The following is a 24,713-nucleotide window of genomic DNA, read 5'->3' on the forward strand; positions in this document are numbered from 1 at the left end:
CCCATATACTACCCACCACTGTGACCTGTACGCTCTTGTTGGCTGGTCCTCACTACATATTCGTCGCCAAACCCACTGGCTCCAGGCCATCTATAAATCACTGCTAGGCAAATCTCTGCCTTATCTTAGCTCATTGGTCACCATAGCAACACCCACCCGTAGTATGCGCTCCAGCAGGTATATCTCACTGGTCATCCCCAAAGCCAACACCTCCTTTGGCCGCCATTCCTTCCAGTTCTCTGCTGCCAATGACTGGAATGAACTGCAAAAATCTCTGAAGCTGGAGAGTCTTATCTCCCTCACTAACTTTAAGCATCAGTTGTCAGAGCACCTTACCGATCACTGCACCTGTACACAGCCCTTCTGAAATTAGCCCACTCAACTACCTCATCCCCATATTGTTATTTATTTTGCTCATTTGCACCCCAGTATCTCTATTTGCACATCATCTCTTGCACATCTATCATTCCAGTGTTAATACTAATTGTAATTATTTTGCACTATGGCCTATTTGTTGCCTTACCTCCATAACTTGCTACATTTGCACACACTGTATATATATTTTCTGTGGTATTTTTGACTTTGTTTTATTTTACCCCATATGTAACTCTGTGTTATTGTTTTTAATCGCACTGCTTTGCTTTATCTTTGCCAGGTCGCAGTTGTAAATGAGAACTTGTTCTCAACTGGCTTATCTGGTTAAATAAAGGTGAAAAAAAAAAAGTACCCAACGCACTAAGTATTGTGCTAGTGTGGATATTGGGACAGAGCACTGTAGTCACAGAGCCTCACCTTGATTCCCACATAGTCGACAGGGATGATGGGGTTCTCGAGAGAGGGCAGAGCAGCCTCGTCCTGGGGTTCACCCACCATGACCCGTGTAGCCACACTAATGAAGTCCACACCGATGGTCTTAGACACGAAGGGGAAGGAGCGGGATGCTCGCAGGTTACACTCTATCACCTGGCGGGGAGGAACACACACGCATACATATTATCACTTCCTGACATTTTCCTTCTAAACCAGTACAGCTAGAGGAGGATGGGCCGAGTTACTATTATCGTTGAGCACTTAGTGGCAACTGTAAAAAGGGCTTTTAATTTGATTTATTAATTGATTGAATGATTGTGTGTCCTTTAAACTAACCCTTTCCACACTATGTAGTGAATTATAGTGCAGGGTTTCCCAAACTCCGTCCTGGCCCCACCCTGGTGCACAATTTTCCCTAGCACTACATAGCTCATTCAAATAACCAACTCATCATTAAGCTTTGATTACTTGAATCAACTGTGTACTGCTAGGGCAAAACCCAAAACGTGCACCCAGAGGGGGCTCCAGGACAGAGTTTGGGAAAAACTGCTATAGTGCACTATACTGTGCTGTGAAAATAGTATTAGGTCACCTCTTGTCTTAAAGTTGAATTTTTATTGCTTTTACATTTTTATTGAATGCCTAAAATAACATTTCAAGAAAGATAACTATGAACCCAATCAGGGATTTTTAATCCTTGGGAGGGCCGCCTAAATCCAAACAGTGTACAAACAAAATATATAAAAATATCATTTTCGGGATGGAAAAACGCTTTCAGTGTAAACCAAATGCAGGGCATTTGGAAAGTATTCAGACCCCTTGGCTTTTTCACATTTTGTTACTTTACAGCCTTATTCTAAAATGTATTACATAAAAAAAAAAAAATCCTAATCAATCTACACACAACAATGACAAAGCGAAAACAGAAATACCTTATATACATAAGTATTCAGACCCTTTGCTATGAGACTCGAAATTGAGCTCAGGTGCATCCTGTTTCCATTGATCATCCTTGAGATGTTTCACAACTTGATTGGAGTCCACCTGTGGTAAATTAAATTGATTGGACATGATTTGGAAAGGCACACACCTGTCTATATAAGGTACCACAGTTGACAGTCCATGTCGTAGCCGGCCGCGACCGGGAGACCCATGGGGTGGCGCGCAATTGGCCCAGCGTCGTCCAGGGTAGGGGAGGGAATGGCCGGCAGGGATGTAGCTCAGTTGATAGAGCATGGCGTTTGCAACGCCAGGGTTGTGGGTTCGATTCCCACAGGGGGTATGAAAAAAATAATGTATGCACTAACTGTAAGTCGCTCTGGGTAAGAGCGTCTGCTAAATGACTAAAATGTAAATGTAAATGTAATGTCAGAGCAAAAACCAAGACATGAGGTTGAAGGAAATGTCCGTAGAGCTCCGAGTCAGGATTGTGTCAAAGGCACAGATCTGGGGAAGGGTACCAAAAAATGTCTGCAGCATTGAAGGTCCCCAAGAACACAGTGTCCTCCATCATTCTTAAATGGAAGAAGTTTGGAACCACCAAGACTCTTCCTAGAGCTGGCCACCCGGCCAAACTGAGCAATCGGGGGAGGGTCTTGGTCAGGGAGGTGACCAAGAACCCCATGGTCACTCTGACAGAGCTCCAGAGTTCCTCTGTGGAGATGGGAGAACCTTTCAGAAGGACAACCATCTCTGCAGCACTCCACCAATCAGGCCTCTATGGTAGAGTGGCCAGATGGAAGCCACTCCTCAGTAAAAGGCACATGACAGCCCGCTTGGAGTTTGACAAAAGGCACCTAAAGGACTCTCAGACCATGAGAAACAAGATTCTCTGGTCTTGTGAAACCAAGATTGAACTCTTTGGCCTGAATGTCAAGCATCTGTCTGGAGGCAACCTGGCACCATCCCTACGGTGAAGCATGGTGGTGGCAGCATCATGCTGTGGGGATGTTTTTCAGCGGCAGGGACTGGGAGACTAGTCAGGATTGAGGGAAAGATGAACGGAGCAAAGAGCAGAGAGATCCTTGATGAAAACCTGCTTCAGAGCACTCAGGACCTCAGACTAGGGCGAAGGTTCACCTTCCAACCGGACAACGACCCTAAGCACACAGCCAAGAAGTGGCTTCGGGACAAGTCTCTGAATGTCCTTGACTGGCCAGCCAGAGCCCGGAATTGAACCCGATCGAACATCTCTGGGAGACCTGAAAATAGCTGTGCAGCGACGCTCCCCATCCAACCTAACAGAGCTTGAGAGGATCTGCAGAGAAGAATGGGAGAAACTCCCCAAATACAGGTGTGCCAAGCTTGTAGCGTCATACCCAAGAAGACTCGAGGCTGTAGTAATCGCTGCCAAAGGTGCTTCACCAAAGTACTGAGTAAAGGGTCTGAATACTTACGTACATTTGATATCAGTTTTTTATTTTTAATAATTTGCAAACATTTCTAAAAACCTGTTTTTGCTTTGTCATTATGGGTTATTGTGTGTAGATTGATGAGGGGGAAAAAAACAATTTAATCCATTTTAGAATAAGGCTTTAACGTAAACAAAATGTGAAAAAATTCAAGGGGTCTGAATGCTTTCCGAATTCACTGTATAAAGTATGTAGAAAAGATAATGGACCTATATATCTTTTATAATATAATCTTTGATAACCAAAATAAAAGCTAGACAGTCTGGGAGAATTTAAAACTCCTAAAACAATTTACTTTGCGGTTAAGAGTGTAGAATTGCAGGAAAATTGTTTTAAAACTGCTAAAAACAAATGTTCAGCTCCATGGAGAAATGTGTAGAATTGCAGGAAATTGGCTTAAAAATATAACAACAAAAAATATCTACATCGGCAAGATGGGGGCCTCTAAAATTGTCTCTAAAATGTAGATCTCGCTCATTGCCACAACCTCTGCCACACCAATCACCTAAGGCTCTTTTTGATAAAGAAAACAACCCGCAAAACACCAGTCTCAACGTCAACAGTGAAGAGGCGACTCCGGGATGCTGACCTTCTAGGCAGAGTTGCAAAGAAAAAGCCATATCTCAGACTGGCCAATAAAAAGAAAAGATTAAGATGGGCAGTCTGAGATATGGCTTTTCTTTGCAACTCTGCCTAGAAGGTCAGCATCCCGGAGTCGCCTCTTCACTGTTGACGTTGAGACTGGTGTTTTGCGGGTACTATTTAATGAAGCTGCCAGTTGAGGACCTGTGAGGTACCTGTTTCTCAAACTAGACACTCTAATGTATTTGTCCTCTTGCTCAGTTGTGCACCGGGGCCTCCCACTCCTCGTTCTATTCTGGTTAGAGCCAGTTTGCGCTGTTTTGTGAAGGGAGTAGTACACAGTACACAGCATTGTACGAGATCTTCAGTTTCTTGGCAATTTCTCGCATGGAATAGCCTTCATTTCTCAGAACAAGAATAGACTGACGACTTTCAGAAGAAAGTTATTTGTTTCTGGACATTTTGAGCCTGTAATCGAACACACAATTGCTGATGCTCCAGATACTCAAGTAGTCTCAAGGCCAGTTTTATTGCTTCTTTAAATCAGCACAACAGTTTTCAGCTGTGCTAACATAATTGCAAAAGGGTTTTCTAATGATCAATTAGCCTTTTAAAATGATAAACTTGGATTAGCAAACACAACGTGCCATTGGAACACAGGACTGATGGTTGCTGATAATGGGCCTCTGTACGCCTATGTAGATATTCCATTAAAAATCAGCTGTTTCCAGCTACAATAGCCATTTACAACATTAACAATGTCTACACTGTATTTCTGATCAATTTGATGTTATTTTAATGGACAAAGAAATTGCTTTTCTTTCGAAAACAAGGACATTTCTAAGTGACCCCAAACCTTTGAACGGTAGTGTAAATTGCATGGACAATAATAGTGTTTAACATGATTTTGGAACGACTACCTCATCTCTGTACTCCACACATACAATTATCTGTAAGGTCCCTCAGTCGAGCAGTGAATTTCAAACACAGATTAAACCACAAAGACCAGGGAGGTTTTCCAATGCTTCGCAAAGAAGGGCACCTATTGGTAGATGGATAAACATTTAAAAAAGCATACCTTGAATATCCCGTTGAGCATTATGAAGTTATTAATTACACTTTGGATGGTGTATCAACACACCCGGTCACTACAAAGATACAGGTGTCCTTCCTAACTCAGTTGCCAGAGAGGAAGGAAACCGCTCAGGGATTTCACCATGTGGCCAATGGTGACTTTAAAACAGTTACTGAGTTCAATGGCTGTGAGAGGAGTGGCCTAGTTACAGTTTTGACTTAAATCGGTTTGAAAATGAAAATGGCTGTCTAGCAATGATCAACAATGTACTTGACAGAGCTTGAAGAATCTTTTAAAGCATAATGTGCAAATATTGTACAATCCAGGTGTGCAAAGATCTTAACAGACTTACCCAGAAAGACTCACAGCTGTAATCACTGCCAAAGGTGATTATAACATGTATTGACTCAGGGGTGTGAATACTTATGAATACATATTACATATTTACATATAGAATACATATTTTTGTATTTCATTTTCAATAAATTAGCAAACATTTCTAAAAACATGTTTTAACTTCGTCATTATGGTGTATTGTGTGTAGATGGCTGAGAAAAAATACATTTAATACATTTTGAATTCAGGCTGTTAACAACAAAATATGGATTAAGTCAAGGGGTATAAATACTTTCTGAAGGCACTCTATCTATCTTTTCATCTTTGTAATTCACTGTGACCACACCACACAGAGGTTCTGTATTTCAATTCATTACCAAATAGTTTTTTTTTTTACGACTGTGGCAACGTCAATCGATCATTTGTAGCTTTCTCTAATGCATTCCGTCATGCGTCACATGCGTCACACACACACACACACTCACACACACACACACTTACCATGACATCGTTGCCTTTCACTAGGAACTGAGTATTGAACGGACCAGAGATCTCAAACGCCTTAGCAATTTTCCGTGTGGCGGTCTTCACCTGAGAGTAATGGAGGACAAATACTAAATATGAAGCTTCCATCAAAGACGAACCTATAACTCAGTATAAATTATTTGCATATTCACAGCCTGGGCAATGGATTACAGTAGTGGTATATAAATATAAACCACAGCCAAATAATGAATTCCCTGTCAGGGAGTTGGAGTGCTCCTAAATATAGGCAGGCCTACATTCTAACACCTTACAAATAAAATGCAGAAACTTTTCATCACAACGCACACTTTTATGATTGATGTGAGGCATGTTTTGAGTGAGTCAGCCCCTAGTAGGTGGGTAAAAAAGCAGCATGACATGCACACACACACTGACCTTCTCTAGGGCCCCCTGGCTGATGCTCTGGGTAGGCAGCATGAGGGTGGCATCACCAGAGTGGACCCCAGCATCCTCCACATGCTCTGTTATAGCATGGCACAGCACCTGAGAAGAGGTTAACACACGTTATAGCACTGATCAGCACCTGAGAAGGTTACAACTAGTGCTGAGCGATTAACAGAAATGTAGGTTATTTGCCGTTTTTTAAACAACTAATTGACCAACGTTGGTTAAATTATTTGAATTAGATTTCGTTCGGGGGGGGGGGGGGGGGGGTCTGTGAGCTCAATGCGCAGTTTCTCTAGAGAACTCAGATCAAGCTTGAACTGTGCAATGTAGTAGGGAGTTGTAGTTTCCAACAGGCCAATATTCTACATAGTTTAGCACAGAAAATGTGGTAATTAACTGCAATCCATTGCACGCCTACTTGTTCGGTCTGTGTGGGGCAGTCACAGAGAGGGAGGGTTTCCACTACTTACCACAACCACAAAGTAAAAATTGTCCATATCGTAAAAATTGCTTTTTGGTCTTAAATTAAAGTTGGGGTTAGGCATAAGGTTAGCAGTGTGGTTAAGGTTAGGTTCAAAATCACATTTTAAGAAGATAAATTGTAGAAATATGCAGGCTTTATGACTTTGTATAATGTATGCAGGCATGACTGTAAGTCGCTTTGGATAAAAGTGACTGCTAAATGGCATATATTATTATATAATAAAAGTATGCCTTATTTACTTTGAAGAACTGCTAAAATAGTGATTTTGTCAGACAGCATAGGCAGCAAAACTATAGAGATGAGATGATGACTTAGAATGAAATAATAAATTAATCAAATAAAACAAATGTAATATATTATAGACAACTGAAATACATGTACATCAATGATGGTTAATAAGTGATAAGCAGTAATGGGCAGTCACTACCATCATGGGACTTTTATTAATTGTTTTATTCTGTGTTGTTACAGTATTCAACCCACATACTGCAAAGTGCATTTAATGTCAATTTTTTAAAATCAAAATAAAAAACCGTGATAATTTTTGTAAATAATTGAACCGAAACCGAACCGACCTCAAAAAGCACTAATCGCTCAGCACTAGTTATAACACGTTATAGAATGGCACAGCACCTGAGAAGAACATACACTACATGACCAAAAGTATGTGGACACATGCTCATCGAACAACATTGCTGCGGGGACATGCTTCCATTCAGCCATAAGAGCATTGGTGAGGTTGGGTACTGATGTTGGGCCTGGCTCGCAGTCTGTTTTCATGAATCTCTCCACCAACAGTTATTGTGCTGACGTTGCTTCCAGAGGCAGTTTGGAACTCGGTAGTGAGTGTTGCAACCGAGGACAATTTTTACGCGCTTCAGCACTCTGTGGTCACGTTCTGTGAGCTTGTGTGGCCTACCATTTCGCGGCTGAGCAGTTGTTGGTCCTAGACGTTTCCACTTCACAATAACATTACTTACAGTTGACCGGGGCAGGTCTAGCAGGGCAGACATTTGACCAACTGACTTGTTGGAAAGGTGGCATCCTATGACGGTGCCACGTTGAAAATCACTGAGCTCTTCAGTAAGGCCATTCTACTGCCAATGTCTGTCTATGGAGATTGCATGGCTGTGTGCTCGATTTTATACACCTGCCAGCAATGTAACACTGTTATTTCAAGTCATCATGATAAGCAGCCCTCTTCACAAAATTGTACAAAGGAATTCATCATTAGATAAACTATATAATTGATAGCAGGCGATACATTAATATAAAACCTTAAAATGGATGAATTGCTGAGATAGGGCTCTGGTCAAATATAGGGAGCCATTTGGTATGCTACAATTAACTCTCCCGCCCTTTCCCCTTCCCACCAATCAAAAGGGAGAGGTGTCTTAATGAACTGCGTTGTCGTTAGTACATATTAAACCCCGATAACTGCAGCACTCATTAGCAACACACTAACTAATGAACACACACGCAGCGGCACACAGGCGAACAGACACACTCACACACACAATCCTGGAGGAGGAACACACACACTCTTGATAAAGCCTGCAATTAATACAGGGGAAGGCATATAAAGAGCTCCCTACCTGCTCTGCTCGCAGTCCCTCTCTCTCTCTCTCTCTCTCTCTCTCACACACACACACACACACACACAGAGTGAATAATGAGACCTATTTAGCATTCAGTCAATGGATGGATCGGTAATGTGGGAGGAAAAAGAGGAAGGAAAGACAGACTGAAATACAGAATACAGGGAAACCAGGTATAATCTTTACAGCAGATTTTGAGAAAGCCTTCGATAAAGTACACCTAGAATCTGTTTATGAGTGCCTGGATTTTTTAAAGTTAGGAGAATCTCTCATAAAATGGGGAAAAGTAATGTACAACAACCCTTTATGTAAAATAATCAATAACGGTTACTTCTCTGAAAGTTTTGAGCTGTCAAGAGGTGTAAAACCAGTTTGCCCTCTATCACCATACCTATTTATTATGGCCTTTGAAGTGTTAGCGATAAAAGTCTGATGATAACTTGAATCATCGGTTTAGTCCCTTAATGTTTTCTCTTCGAGTCCTTCAACCTTGAAGGGCCTTATTGAGGACCTGGATAATTTCTCCAGTTTCTCTGGGTTAAAACCCAACTGTGGTAAGTGTACAATATTACAGATTGGATCTCTCTCTAAAAGAAACAAATTGTAAATTAGCATGTGTTCTCCTGATTAAATGGGCGGATGGTGAAGATGATGTGCTTGGTGTACATATCCAGTAAAAGTCTAACTATCTTCCAACTATTAACTTTGATAGAAAACAGTCAAATGGATAGGATCTTGAAACCGTGGAGAGAGGAGCACCTGTCCATCAACGGGAAAATTACGCTGACTAATTCCCTAGTGATATCTATTCATGGTTCTACCGACTCCAGGATCATCTTTTTCAAGTCGTGTGAGATTTGTTTATTTTATTTTATCTGGAATGGCAAACCAGACAAAGTTAAACAGGCATATTTTGGGATAGTATTGTGGAGTAACTACAATGTTGTTGATCCATCCTCACTTTTCTCCTATCACAGCCATTCAATTCTGTAACTTTTGTAAATTCACCATTGGCCTCATGGTGAAATCTCTGAGCGGTTTCCTTCCTCTCTGGCAACTGAGTTAGGAAGGACACCTGTATCTTTGTAGTGACTGGATGTATTTACAGTTGATGTCGGAAGTTTACATACACTTAGGTTGGAGTCATTAAAACTCGTTTTTCAACCACTCCACAGATTTCTTGTTAACAAACTATAGTTTTGGCAAGTCGGTTAGGACATATACTTTGTGCATGACACAAGTACTTTTTCCAACAATTGTTTACAGACAGATTATTTCACTTATAATTCACTGTATCACAATTCCAGTAGGTCAAAAATGTACATTCACTAAATTGACTGTGCCTTTAAACAGCTTGGAAAATTCAAAAAAATGATGTCTTGGCTTTAGAAGCTTCTGATAGGCTAATTGACATAATTTGAGTCAATTGGAGGTGTACCTGTGGATGTATTTCAAGGCCTACCTTCAAACTCAGTGCCTCTTTGCTTGACATTATGGGAAAATCAAAAGAAATCAGCCAAGACCTCAGAAAAAGAATTGTAGACCTCCACAAGTCTGGTTCATCCTTGGGAGCAATTTCCAAACGCCTGAAGGTACCACGTTCATCTGTACAAACAATAGTACGCAAGTATAAACACCATGGGACCACGCAGCCATCATACCGCTCAGGAAGGAGACGCGTTCTGTCTCCTAGAGATGAACGTACTTTGGTGGGAAAAGTGCAAATCAATCCCAGAACAACAGCAAAGGACCTTGTGAAGATGCTGGATGAAACAGGTACAAAAGTATCTATATCCACAGTAAAACGAGTCCTATATCGACATAACCTGAAAGGCCGCTCAGCAAGGAAGAAGCCACTGCTCCAAAACCGCCATAAAAAAGCCAGATTACAGTTTGTAACTGCACATGGGGACAAAGATCGTACTTTTTGGAGAAATGTCCTCTGGTCTAATGAAACAAAAAAAGAACTGTTTGGCCATAATGACCATCGTTATGTTTGGAGGAAAAAGGGGGACGCTTGCAAGACGAAGAACACCATCCCAACCGTGAAGCACGAGGGGTGGCAGCATCATGCTGTGGGGGTGCTTTGCTGCAGGAGGGTCTGGTGCACTTCACAAAATAGATGGCATCATGAGGAAGGAAAATTACGTGGATATATTGAAGCAACATCTCAAGACATCAGTCAGGAAGTTAAAGCTTGGTCGCAAATGGGTCTTCCAAATGGACAAAGACCCCAAGCATACTTCCAAAGTTGTGGCAAAATGGCTTAAGGACAACAAAGTCAAGGTATTGGAGTTGCGATCACAAAGCCCTGACCTCACTCCTAGAGAAAATGTGTGGCAGAACTGAAAAAGCGTGTGCGAGCAAGGAGGCCTACAAACCTGACTCAGTTACACCAGCTCTGTCAGGAGGAATGGGCCAAGATTCACCCAACTTATTGTGGGAAGCTTGTGGAAGGCTACCTGAAACGTTTGACCCAAGTTAAACAATTTAAAGGCAATGCTACCAAATACTAATTGAGTGTATGTAAACTTCTGACCCACTGGGAATGTGATGAAAGAAAGAAATGCTGAAAGAAATAATTCTCTCTACTATTATTCTGACATTTCACATTCCTAAAATGAAGTGGTGATCCTAACTGACCTAAGACAGGGAATGTTTACTAGGATTAAATGTCCGGAATTGTGAAAAACTGAGTTTAAATGTATTTGGCTAAGGTGAATGTAAACTTCCGACTTCAACTGTATATACCATCCAAAGTGTAATTAATAACTTTACCATGCTCAAAGGGATATGCAATGTCTGCTTTTATTTATTTTTTACCCATCTACGTTTAGGTGCCCTTCTTTGTGAAGCATTGGAAAACCTCTCTGGCCTTTGTGGTTGAATCTGTTTGAAATTCACTGCTCAATTGAGGGATCTTACAGATAATTGTGTGTGTGGGGTACAGAGATGAGGTAGTCATTCAAAAATCATGTGAAACACTATTACTGCACACAGAGTGAGTCCATACAACTTATTATGTGACTTGTTAAGCACACTTTTACTCCTAAACTTATTTAGGCTTGACATAAAAGCATTTCATTTCTTATTAATTTGTAAAAATTGTTAAAAACTGAATTCAACTTTGACATTATGGGATATTGTGTGTAGGCCAGTGACAAAAAATCTAAATGTAATCCATTTAAAAATCCGAAAGACGGCACCCTACACAGGGCAATGTCCCCAAGCACTGCCCTGGGGCACTGGGATCGTTTTTTAGACCAGAGGAAAGAGTGCCTGCTACTGGCCCTCCAACACCACTTCCAGCAGCATCTGGTGTCCCATTCAGGGACCGACCAGGACCAACCCTGCTTAGCTTCAGAGGCAAGCCAGCAGTGGGATGAAGGGTGGTATGCTTCATTTCCAAATGAAGCCATAAACAGAGTTGGTTACAATTCCAATGTCATCCTCCAGAAGAGGCTGAACAAATATTGCAGCAAATAATATGACTAAACTCCAATGTACTGACAGAGGAAAGAACCATTTTCATGTTTATGAATGACATTGTAAATAAGGATGGTCAAAGTTATCACACAAGCCATTAACAAAGCTTTATGGAGATGTACAGAGAGGGAAAAAAGTATTTGATCCCCTGCTGATTTTGTATGTTTGCCCACTGACAAAGAAATGATCAGTCTATAATTTTAATGGTAGGTTTATTTGAACAGTGAGAGACAGAATAACAACAAAAAAATCCAGAAAAACACATGTCAAAAATGTTATAAATTGATTTGCATTTTAATGAGGGAAATAAGTATTTGACCCCCTCTCAAACAGAAAGATTTCTGGCTCCCAGGTGTCTTTTATACAGGTAACGAGCTGAGATTAGGAGCACACTCTTAAAGGGAGTGCTCCTAATCTCAGCTTGTTACCTGTATAAAAGACACCTGTCCACAGAAGCAATCAATCAATCAGATTCCAAACTCTCCACCATGGCCAAGACCAAATAGCTCTCCAAGGATGTCAGGAACAAGATTGTAGACCTATACAAGGCTGGAATGGGCTACAAGACCATTGCCAAGCAGCTTGGTGAGAAGGTGACAACAGTTGGTGCGATTATTCGCAAATGGAAGAAAAACAAAAGAACTGTCAATCTCCCTCTGCCTGAGGCTCCATGCAAGATCTCAATCGTGTTGTTGCAATGATCATGAGAACGGTGAGGAATCAGCCCAGAACTACACGGGAGGATCTTGTCAATGATCTCAAGGCAGCTGGGACCATAGTCACCAAGAAAACAATTGGTAACACACTACGCCGTGAAGGATTGAAATCCTGCAGCACCCGCAAGATCCCCCTGCTCAAGAAAGCACATGTACAGTGGGGAGAACAGGTACAGTGGGGGAAAAAAGTATTTAGTCAGCCACCAATTGTGCAAGTTCTCCCACTTAAAAAGATGAGAGAGGCCTGTAATTTTCATCATAGGTACACGTCAACTATGACAGACAAATTGAGAAAGAAAAATCCAGAAAATCACATTGTAGGATTTTTTATGAATTTATTTGCAAATTATGGTGGAAAATAAGTATTTGGTCACCTACAAACAAGCAAGATTTCTGGCTCTCACAGACCTGTAACTTCTTCTTTAAGAGGCTCCTCTGTCCTCCACTCGTTACTTGTATTAATGGCACCTGTTTGAACTTGTTATCAGTATAAAAGACACCTGTCCACAACCTCAAACAGTCACACTCCAAACTCCACTATGGCCAAGACCAAAGAGCTGTCAAAGGACACCAGAAACAAAATTGTAGACCTACACCAGGCTGGGAAGACTGAATCTGCAATAGGTAAGCAGCTTGGTTTGAAGAAATCAACTGTGGGAGCAATTATTAGACCACTGATAATCTCCCTCGATCTGGGGCTCCACGCAAGATCTCACCCCGTGGGGTCAAAATGATCACAAGAACGGTGAGCAAAAATCCCAGAACCACACGGGGGGACCTAGTGAATGACCTGCAGAGAGCTGGGACCAAAGTAACAAAGCCTACCATCAGTAACACACTACGCCGCCAGGGACTCAAATCCTGCATGGCCAGACGTGTCCCCCTGCTTAAGCCAGTACATGTCCAGGCCCGTCTGATGTTTGCCAATGACCATCTGGATGATCCAGAGGAGGAATGGGAGAAGGTCATGTGGTCTGATGAGACAAAAATAGAGCTTTTTGGTCTAAACTCCACTCGCCGTGTTTGGAGGAAGAAGAAGGATGAGTACAACCCCAAGAACACCATCCCATCCGTGAAGCAGGGAGGTGGAAACATCATTCTTTGGGGATGCTTTTCTGCAAAGGGGACAGGACGACTGCACCGTATTGAGGGGAGGATGGATGGGGCCATGTATCGCGGGATCTTGGCCAACAACCTCTTTCACTAAGTAAGAGCATTGAAGATGGGTCGTGGCTGGGTCTTCCAGCATGACAACGACCCGAAACACACAGCCAGGGCAACTAAGGAGTGGCTCCGTAAGAAGCATCTCAAGGTCCTGGAGTGGCCTAGCCAGTTTCCAGACCTGAACCCAAGAGGAGGTACAGACCTCTACATGCTTTGTAAGTAGGAAAACCTGCAAAATCAGCAGTGTATCAAATACTTGTTCTCCCCACTGTACATGCCCGTCTGAAGTTTGCCAATGAACATCTGAATGATTCAGAGGAGAACTGGGTGAAAGTGTTGTGGTCAGATGAGACCAAAATTGAGCTCTTTGGCATCAACTCAACTCGCCGTGTTTGGAGGAGGGGGAATGCTGCCTATGACCCCAAGAACACCATCCCCACCGTCAAACATGGAGGTGGAAACATTATGCTTTGGGGGTGTTTTTCTGCTAAGGGGACAGGACAACTTCACCGCATCAAAGGGACGATGGACGGGGCCATGTACCGTCAAATCTTGGGTGAGAACCTCCTTCCCTCAGCCAGGGCATTGAAAATGGGTCGTGGATGGGTATATTCCAGCATGACAATGACCCAAAACACACGGCCAAGGCAACAAAGGAGTGGCTCAAGAAGAAGCACATTAAGGTCCTGGAGTGGCCTAGCCAGTCTCCAGACCTTAATCCCATAGAAAATCTGTGGAGGGAGCTGAAGGTTTGAGTTGCCAAACGTCAGCCTCGAAACCTTAATGACTTGGAGAAGATCTGCAAAGAGGAGTGGGACAAAATCCCTCCTGAGATGTGAGCAAACCTGGTGGCCAACTACAAGAAACGTCTGACCTCTGTGATTGCCAACAAGGGTTTTGCCACCAAGTACTAAGTCATGTTTTGCAGAGGGGTCAAATACTTATTTCCCTCATTAAAATGCAAATCAATTTATAAAAAAATTTACATGCGTTTTTCTGGATTTTTTTGTTGTTATTCTGTCTCTCACTGTTCAAATAAACCTACCATTAAAATGATAGACTGATCATTTCTTTGTCAGTGGGCAAACTTACAAAATCAGCAGGGGATCAAATACTTTTTTCCCTCAATGTATGTTCAATATCAAAGTATAACCAACTCATCGCAGCACTGCCACAAAAATGGAAGAGGCAATTACTCAAAAGAGAAAGGAATGAATTAGAATTAAAATGACTAGTATAAATCGTAAAATATATCAATTTCACTTAAGGTCGAGAGGTTTGACAACTACACCGCACAAAATTCAAGATAGTTGGGAACAGATTTTTGATGTCCCAATACCATGTTATAGAGTTTATGAACAAAACAACATTTGACACATCAATCCGTTCTTTTCAATTTAAACTATTATAGAAAATTCTCACCACAAAAAAAATGCTGAATATATTGGGCATTGAATAGTCAGCCCTGTGCAGACTCAGCAATGAAGAAATAGAATCAATAGATAATCTCTTTTGGTACTGTCCTGCGGTGGCTCGCTTTTAGAGTCGGGTCCATGAGTGGTTGTTGAGTCATAATGTCTGTGTTCAGATGAACCTACAAACAGTACTGTTAGGATATCCGAAAAAACACGATCAATCAATGGGAAATATGTTTATACTCTTAAGTTAAACGTTGTTATTTTTATATTTGTGTGTGTAAAAATCTACCCCACCTTTTTCTCCCCAATATCGTGATTACGATCATGTCTCATCGCTGCAACTCCCCAGCGGGCTCGGGAGAGGCGAAGGTCGAGTCATGCGTCCTCCGAAACATCACCCGCCAAACCACACTTCTTAACACCCGCTCGCTTAACCCAAAGCCAGCTGCACCAATGTGTCGGAGGAAACACCGTTCAACTGACGACCGAAGTCAGCCTGCAGGCGCCCGGCCCGCCACAAGGAGTTGTTAGATCACGATGAGCCAAGTAAAGCCCCCCAGGCCAAACCCTCCCCTAACCCGGACGACGCTGGGCCAATTGTGCGCCGCCCTATGGGACTTGCGGTTACGGCCGGTAATGACACAGCCTGGGATTGAACCCCAGGCAGTAGTGACGCCGCTTCCAACGCCGTTTTAGACAATTTGGCAGTACGTCCAACAGACCTCACAAACGCAGACCACGTGTAACCACGCCAGCCCTCCACATCAGGCTTCTGCGGGATCGTCTGTCACCCAGACAGCTTATGAAACCTGTGGGTTTGCACAACCGAATAATTTCTGCACAAACTGTCAGAAACCGTCTCAGGGAAGCTCATCTGCGTGCTCGTCGTCCTCACCAGGGTCTTGACCTGACTGCAGTTTGGCATCGTAAATCGACTTCAGTGGGCAAATGCTCACCTTCATTGGCCACTGGCATGCTGGAGAAGTGTGCTATGGCGTCGTGTGGGCGAGCGGTTTGCTGATGTCAACGTTGTGAACAGAGTGCCCCATGATAGCGGTGGGGTTATGACATGGGCAGGCATAAGCTACGGACAACAAACACAATAGCATTTTATCTATGGCAATTTGAATGCACAGAGATACCGTGATGAGATCCTGAGGCCTATTTCGTGCCATTCATCCGCCACCATCACCTCATGTTTCAGCATGATAATGCACAGCCCCATGTCGCAAGGATCTGTACACAATTCCTGGAAGCTGAAAATGTCCCAAATCTTCCATGGCCTGCATACTCACCAGACACGCCACCCGTGGAGCATGTTTGGGATGCTCTGGATCGACGTGTATGACAGCGTGTTCCAGTTTTTGCCAATATCCAGCAACTTCGCACAGTCATTGAAGAGGAGTGGAACAACATTCTACAGGCCACAATGAACAGCCTGATCAACTCTATTCAAAGGAGATGTCACGCTGCATGAGGCAATTGGTGGTCACACCAGATACTGACTGGTTTTCTGATCCATGACCCTACCTTTTATTAAAAAGGTATCTGTGACCAACAGATGCATATCTGTATTCCCAATCATGTGAAATCCATAGATCAGGGCCTAGTGAATTTATTTCAATTGACTGATTTCCTTATATGAACTATAACGCCTTATATGAACTACAACTCCGTAAAATATTTGAAATTGTTGCATGTTGCGTTTATATTTTTGTTCAGTATATTTGAGCGTCATTATTTCTATATAATCTACACTTTATCGTTCTGAACTTCTAACGCGAGTGGGACGGGTGTGGCTTACTGACAATGACCAAGAGCAGCTGCTCATCGATTTGACCGCTCCAACGCAGTTACACCTCCGACATCGCCAAAACATCAGCTATGCGGGTGTCGGTTACAGAGAGTTAACGCTTGATCTGATTGAATCTAGGCCTAAATTGTTGAGATTTCCACACAATCTAACCTTGAGTATATGGGATACATTGCATTGTGAAAGAGGCCCACAACGAAAAATAAGCCTTCGGGCTTTACTGTGTTTTTATCCTCAATAACGTTTAATGTATGTAATGTCTCCGGCTGGAGCAACCTACTACTTTTAATTATCAAATACAATCAATCAACTGAATGCTCTTAAGGAAGAGAGCAACAGGATTGAACAGCCGGATTAAACTACAGTAGTTCCTAGTACCATTTAACCAATTGAGTTCAACATGTCCCAAGTTAGAGGTAAGAGAGACCAACACGGATGTCAGCCATGTGCAGCGAGTGGGTGGCCGTCCTATCGCCTCTGACTACAACATCGGATGATTACCTGACGATTCTACATGTTTGATCACCACCGTTCGTCGGCACCCAGCAGCTGTTCATGTTCGTGTTAGTCCATCTTCCCTTTTACAGTATGTGAGTGAGAGAGTGGTCAAATCTAAGGCATTATTGGATCAAAGGTCAATGGAGAACATTATTATGCAGTTTCTTTTTAAGAACTGGCCTCAATGTTTGTTTTTTTTTGTTTTTTTAAAGGTTAATTGATTCTAAAATACTTTTCAGTACTCTTTACACAACCTACAAAACATCCCAGGGATTTTTTTATGTGTTTTCCCCCACCCATCTTTCAATGTAATATATTCCATTTCCACAGTCTGTCTGATATGTATCTGCCAATCCTCTGTTCCTTTCCTTTATTTTCCTTTCAAAGCAGCTGTAATATGTTTCCCTGCTGATAGAATGGGAGAAATTATCTAGTCTCTACTGTGTCCTAAATTCCCAATAGTGCACTACTTTTGACCAGTGCCCTAGTAGTGCTCTATGGAGGGAATAGGGTGACATTTGGAACGCAATCCTTATCAGACTGAGGTAATATAATGGAGGAATAAAATGCTACATTACAGCAGAGTGAGTAATGCTCCAGTGTGGCTCAGTTGGTAAGAGCGTGGCGATAGCAAAGGCAAGGTTGTGGAGTTACATTTCCCCAGAGGTCACATACACATACTAAAGATTGAGTCATGAATGTAAGGATATATAATGAGACAAATGTGGAGGTAAAAGTACAAAACAGCTTTAGTACTAGGATTAGGACATACTATGTTGATGTAGAATTGATTAATTAGTCTAAATGTGATGCTAAGTAATATGGCCTGTGAGTGTTTTGCTTGCTGAAGCAAATCATTCACCTTGCCCTTCATTTAGAAATAAGAGAGGAGGGAAGGGGGGGAGGAGGAGAGCTCCTATAAAAGTCCCCCACGTGTTCCACCTGCTCCATCACGTGAGGCAGAGAGATCACACATCTAGGTCCTGTATGGCTCAGTTGATAAAATGGGTTAAAAAAATGTCATGGGTTCAATTCCAGCAGGAATCACATACACATACTGAAAATATACACATGCACTCACTGTACTGCAAGGCACTGAAAGCAAGTGTCTGCTAAGTAGCATATAGTGCACATAGCACATTGTGAGGTGTGTGAGTGTGCGTGTGTGAGAGTGTGTGTGTTGTACATCAAACTGGCTCACCTTTCCCATCTTGGCCACTGCATCCACCTCCACCTCTCTGGCTCCACGGATGAACTTGGTGATGACCACTGGATGCTCCTGTAGGAAAAATAACATCAGATATCTAACTCTGAAATGGCACCCTATTCCCTATATAGTGTTCTACTTTCGACCAGGGTCCATAGGGCTCTCATCAAAAGTAGTTCACTATATATATATAGGGAATATGATTCCATTTTGGATACAGGCTTGAAGTGTGCTCTGCTGCACTATGTTGGAGTAGGGGGCTGCATTTTGGATGCAGCCCTTCTTAATGAGCTGTTTCTATTGGGATTCTACAGCAGCCCAGCTTCCTGATACATACTATCATACCAGTTACACATATGATTTGTACAGCTAGCCGGATGGCCACGGTGAGTCACAAAGCCATGAGTAGAGCTCAGTAGAGTCTGCTGAGGGGAGGATGGCTCATAATAATGTCTGAAACGGAGCGAATGGAATGGCATCAAACACATGGAAACCATATGTTTGATGTATTTGATACTATTCCACTCCAGCCATTACCACGAGCCTGTCCTCCACAATTAAGGTGCCACCAACCTCCTGTGGTAGAGCTCCTCTTGGCGTAGTGCGTGGTATGTGTGTTGCCCCTGACAGACAGGTGAGTGATGCTGTGTGCTGTCAAAAGGCAGGCAGGCCATGTCTATTCAGGTCACAGGCCGTTTCTCCTTCTCCTGGCTAGAGAAGTGCTGCTTAGCTGACAGTAAGCAAGGGGAGGTGTATGTGTGTGTATGACCAGGCCTGGTATAGTGTGGTGTGGTAGCATGACAGGGAGGCCAGCTGCTCTGTCAGCCCCAGGCAGGGGCATGTTGAGGGGCCAGGTGGACCACCAGCACCCAGAGGGAGTGTGTGTGTGTGTGTGTGGGCAGAGAGACAGGTAAACAACTAAATCAGCTCTACCCCACAGCCAACATACTACACTCATCCATATTGAGAAGGTGCCAGTGATGGGCACAAGCTGATTGAGCTCAGAGGAACTGTGTATGTGTGTGTACAGTAGGTGAGTAGACGTAGACAAAGACTGCATCCCAAATTGCAACCTATTCCCTATGTAGTGCACTACTTTTGAGCAAGGCACAATGGGCTGTTTAAAAGTAGTGAACCATATAGGGAATAGGGTGCCATTTGGATCGCAAGGAGAGAGTTTTGGGCAGTTTTGTTCTTTATTTTTTAGGCGAGTTTTATCTGTGGTTGGCTAGGGAGCCGATATACACTTCATTTCTCCATGTAAGCCTTTTTATAAGAGAGGGGGTTTTACGTGTGTGTGCATAATGAAGAAATTGTATTTGTAACTCACAGGGTGGGTGAGTCTGTGAGTGTACGTGTTAAAAGGATTTTCTATGTTGAGTAGGAACAGGCAGAATTGGGTGAGACTGAGTTTTCATATCAAATGATCAGTTAAAGTGGTGCACCATATAGGGAATAGGGTGCCATTTGGGACACAGAAAATAAAGTTCCCTGAATCACCTGAGACACCTGAGTAGCCTCGTCCAAGAAGCCCCTCATCTCTTCTTCACCATATGCCACGTTCATTGCTGAGCCACTGGAGAGAGAGAGAGAAGAGGATGTAAACAAGAGGAAAATACGTTTTTTTAGCTCAATTGTTGATATCTCCCAGTTGCATCATTATAATCAAGATGAAGAAAGGTTTTAAACAGCAAAACAAAAAAGTTCAGAAAAATAAAAAGAGAGATTTAGGTCAGCAAACACTCCAGGCTCTTCAGAATGAGTTTGCTTTCAGAGCTGAGTCATTAAAAAATATGTATTCGGGGTATTTATGTTTTTCTCCCTTCTCCTTTTGGCCGGCTAGTTGGGCATCCACATGCTCATGAACGCAGCCAGAGTGAGAGTGGATAGTCTGTGTCCCAAATGCCACGCTATTCCCAACATAGTACACTACTTTTGACCAGAGCCCTATGGGTTTCACTATAGGCCCTGGTCAAAAGTAATGCACTATAAAGGGAATATGGTGCTATTTGGGACACAGCCATAGACTAGAGGGACAGGGGAGGGTCAGGCACAGTCACAACTTCTACCTCCTTTGGCCTGACTGCTGCAAGGCACACATATGGCCAACCAGCCAGCCACCTGTCTTTAAAAAGCCATGTACATTATAGGGGGTTCAAGGAGAAAAGATTCCTCTGTGGCTCAGTTGGTTGCAACGCCAGGATTGTAGGTTTGATTACCACTGGGATCATCACCCATATGAAAATGCATGCATGCATTACTGTAATAGCTTTGGACAAAATCATTGGCATATATCACAATCAATCATTGGCTTAGTGATTTCATTTTTTGAATTACAACATACTCAAACAATGGATATCTAGTGTGAGTGGCTGAACTGCATTTAGAGATCGATCATCTTCCAAGCTAATCATAATTAGTAATGGTCTGATGAGAGGTAGGCCCAAACACACTAAACACAATGACGTAATAATAGAGGAAGACAGACGGATGGTAAGACTGACGGACAGGCAGTCAGGCAAGAGAGGAGGGGAGAAAGGGAGGAGAGGGGAGGAGTAGGAAACCAATAAGGTAATACAGTTAAGAGGGAGATGCCTCCAGTTCCTACAAGACCATAGACAGCCCTTGGGGACCTGAGATTCCTAATCACTCCATCATGGATGACTTGTTAGCAAACTAAAACAAGAAGCAGCAACCTAACAGCCTAACTCACCTATGTCTGATGCTGCTCTTCTCCTGAGCATGCGAGCTGGGGGGGGTTTGTGTGTGTGTGTGTGTGTGTGTGTGTGTGTGTGTGTGTGTGTGTGTGAGAGCTGTGTCGACTCGAGTACCAAAATTAGCCACCCAATACGCTTTCAAAACCAACGCTGTTGCTTGATTATGTGCAAATTAGCAATCCAGACCTCCCCAATACCAGCTCCACATTAACACACACACACACACGTTGTAATTTATTGTGTTCATCTCAGGATGTAGGCTATCTTTTCATTCTGGTAATTGAGCAGCATCACAGTGGTAGCCGTGACAAAATATTAAAACGCTAAATTGAGCCTCCGCTTTCGCTGCTTTTTATACCCTCCCTTCCATATTTCCTTTTGTGTTTCTTCACACTGACTGTCATATTTATTTATTCTTCTGAGATACATTCAATTACTCTAAAATGTGTTTTCTAGTTGGACATATGGTGTGGCTGTACAAACAAGTTTTCATATTAGAAAATACATCACATTACTGTGGATATACTGTAGAGGCCTGGCCAACATAAACGAGGCAAGATTGGTTATGAGCTCGGTTGGGGTCCATTCCATTTAAATTCAGTCCATACAGGAAGTAAACTGAAATTCCAATTACTGATTTGAAATGGAATTGAATTGAAATCGAAGCTTACAAGAGCCTCCCGAGTGGCGCAGCGGTCTAAGGCACTGCATCGCAGTGCTTGAGGCATCACTACAGACCCGGGTTCGATCCCAGGCTGTGTCGCAGCCGGCCGTGACCGGGAGACCCACGAGGCGGCGCACAATTGGCCCAGCGTCGTCCGGGGAAGGGGAGGGTTTGGCCGGCCGGGATGTCCCATCGCGCTCTAGCGACTCCTTGTGGCGGGCCGGGCGCATGCACACTGACTCGTGTCGCCAGTTGTACAGTGTTTCCTCCGACACATTGATGCGGCTGGCTTCCAGGTTAAGCGAGCAGTGTGTCAAAAAGCAGTGCGGCTTGTTAGGGTCATGTTTCGGAGGACGCGTGGCTCTTGACCTTCGCCTCTCCCGAGTCCGTAGGTGAGTTGCAGCGATGGGACAAGACTGTAACTACCAATTGGATATCACGAAATTGGGGAGAAAAAAGGGGTAAACAAAACAATTGAAGCTTACCTGAGTATGTAAGAGGGGCGCAGGAGACGCTTAGCTGAGTATGTAAGAGGGGCGCAGGAGACAGGGGTAGCTTACCTGAGTACGTAAGAGGGGCGCAGGAGACAGGGGTAGCTTAACTGAGTACGTAAGAGGGGCGCAGGAGACAGGGGTAGCTTACCTGAGTACGTAAGAGGGGCGCAGGAGACAGGGGTAGCCCACTTTATTGGCAAAGGCAAAGGCATCTTCCTGAAAATCAGAGGAGATGAGGGTTAAAGCATTGGTTCCAATTACAACTTATACTTATAGCATCAAGTGATGCCTGCCTGTCTGTCTCTCTCTCTGTCATTCTCGCTTTATTTCACTCAGTCTCTCTCTCTTTCTGTCTCAATCCCTCTCTCGCTCGCTCTTTGTTTTCTCCATCATTACACAACAGTTGAACAGAACAGAGACACAGATTGGGTCCTAGGGATATTGGCTCTGTCGACTCTCCTGGATTGTTCTGAAGTCTAAAAACAACTCACCACTTAAAATACAAGTGAGAGATAGAAAGATGGAGTAGGTGAGAGAAGATGTGTGAGAGAGAGAGAGAGAGAGAGAGAGAGAGAGAGAGAGAGAGAGAGAGAGAGAGGTGAGAGAGCGAGGTGCGAGAGAGCGAGAAGGTGAGAGAGAGAGAGAGAAAAACCCACAGAAATATGGAATGTGTAGGAAGTTTCTATGAGGAAGTCTAGTCTTCTCTTTCTCTCGCTCTGTCTCGCTCCTCCATTCTAACATCACCATGTCTTCGCTAACCCTGTTTTCTTCCTTCTACAGTACATATCCCTGTCTAAGCCGAGACAGCCTATTCCCTTTCCCCTCCTCTCCCTGTAGGCCCAGGAGAGACAGGAACAGTGCAACACTAAGGGAGCGGATAGTCAGACACATTTCAGCACTTCGGTCTCTGTCTACACGTCTCTGCACTTCAGACACTAAGGGGACAGTTTTTTTGTGTTGTGTGTGTGCATGTGTCTCACCAGTGAGCTGAGGGCCTTCCATGGGGCCTGGGCCACCCCCAGTTCATCCAGGATGGTGGAGAACACTGATCTTTCCTCGGCTCGGTCGATCTGCAGGGGGTTGGTTCCTAGGATATTGACCCCGTTCAGGTGCAGAGGCATGGCCAGGTTATTGGGAATCTGACCCCCTACGGACACGATGCTGCCTGTACAGCCCTGGAGACTCACAGTAGAGAAGTAGGAGTTTAGTCAGGTTACAACATTATTTATTTATATAAAATAAATCTGCTGTTTTTCTCAACGTTCACAGACAAAAATGTGTTTTACTTTTATAATAAGGTGAAATAAGATGGTTGTGAATAGGCTACTGGGTGCTTGTTGAGATGTTTTGTAATATAAAAAAATATAAAAAGGTTTCATACATTTCAATAAACCTTCATCGAAGAGAGGAAAGGAGAGGAGAGGAAATGTTATCTCCCTGAATCAAAAACCAGTTAATCACCAGGCTGATCCCATCTCCACTTTAACTGGATTACTTTCCTCTGGAGGGAAAAGTCAACTGTGCATCCCTAATTGCACCCTATTCCCTATTTAGTGCAGTATTTAGTACACTACTTTTGAACAGGGCCCATAGGGCTCGGTCAAAAGTAGTGCACTATGTAGGGAATAGGGTGTTATAACAGCCCCTCACTGAAACCAGGCTACAAGGCTTTGGTTTAACACTAGCTGAGCCGATAGCGTCATGTTGATTCAAAAACAAATTTACTTTTTAATTACTCTGCCATTTTTAAAGTCACGTGTCACCCCCCATCCTTGGCTTTTCCTTAATAAGTCTATATAACACAATGTCATTGTTAGAATCTTAATATCACAAACATAATTTGTGTTATAAGCGGTTTTAAGAGGTCATGTCATGTTTTCCCCCTGCCCCTCACTCACCACAAATAATTAACTGGCAGTCAGCCTGCGCAGCTGATGATGGCCCATCGAAACTACACCTAAGTCAGGTACATAATTATTGGCACCCTTGATAAAGATGAGCAAAAAAAGACTATCAAATAAATTATACAAATATAGAGCTATGTTGCATGCTAAAAAGTTTTTCAGTGGGGTTCAATTCCGGAGACTGAGATGGCCAATACAACATTTAGATTTTGTGGTCAATTAACCATTTCTTTGAGGATTTTGATGTGTGCTTGGGGTTATTGTCTTGCTGGAAGATCCACTTGTGGACAGGTGTCAGCCTCCTAGCAGAGGCAACCAAGTTTATGGCTAAAATGTCAGATGCTATTGTCAGATGAGATGAAAATAAGAGCTCTATGGCCACGCACACCAGTGGTGGGTTTGG

The 24,713-nt window shown here is 43.1% G+C and overlaps 1 protein-coding gene across 1 annotated transcript in view; it reads right to left on the minus strand.

Annotated features, from left to right (window-relative positions):
- cps1 (carbamoyl-phosphate synthase 1, mitochondrial) overlaps nucleotides 1–24,713 on the minus strand; it is a gene marked incomplete at its 5' end in the record, with an annotated part of 125,684 nt that overhangs the window by 47,230 nt on the left and 53,741 nt on the right. Inside the window, 7 exons of the mRNA XM_084179149.1 lie at nucleotides 793–963; nucleotides 5,716–5,805; nucleotides 6,136–6,243; nucleotides 18,526–18,603; nucleotides 20,032–20,107; nucleotides 22,555–22,622; nucleotides 23,387–23,581. Coding sequence (XP_084035275.1) covers nucleotides 793–963; nucleotides 5,716–5,805; nucleotides 6,136–6,243; nucleotides 18,526–18,603; nucleotides 20,032–20,107; nucleotides 22,555–22,622; nucleotides 23,387–23,581 — 786 coding nt within the window. The remainder of the gene's footprint in view (nucleotides 1–792; nucleotides 964–5,715; nucleotides 5,806–6,135; nucleotides 6,244–18,525; nucleotides 18,604–20,031; nucleotides 20,108–22,554; nucleotides 22,623–23,386; nucleotides 23,582–24,713) is intronic.

This window comes from Coregonus lavaretus (assembly GCF_964263955.1).
Source record: "Coregonus lavaretus genome assembly, chromosome: 16".
NCBI classification, from domain to species: Eukaryota; Metazoa; Chordata; class Actinopteri; order Salmoniformes; family Salmonidae; genus Coregonus; species Coregonus lavaretus.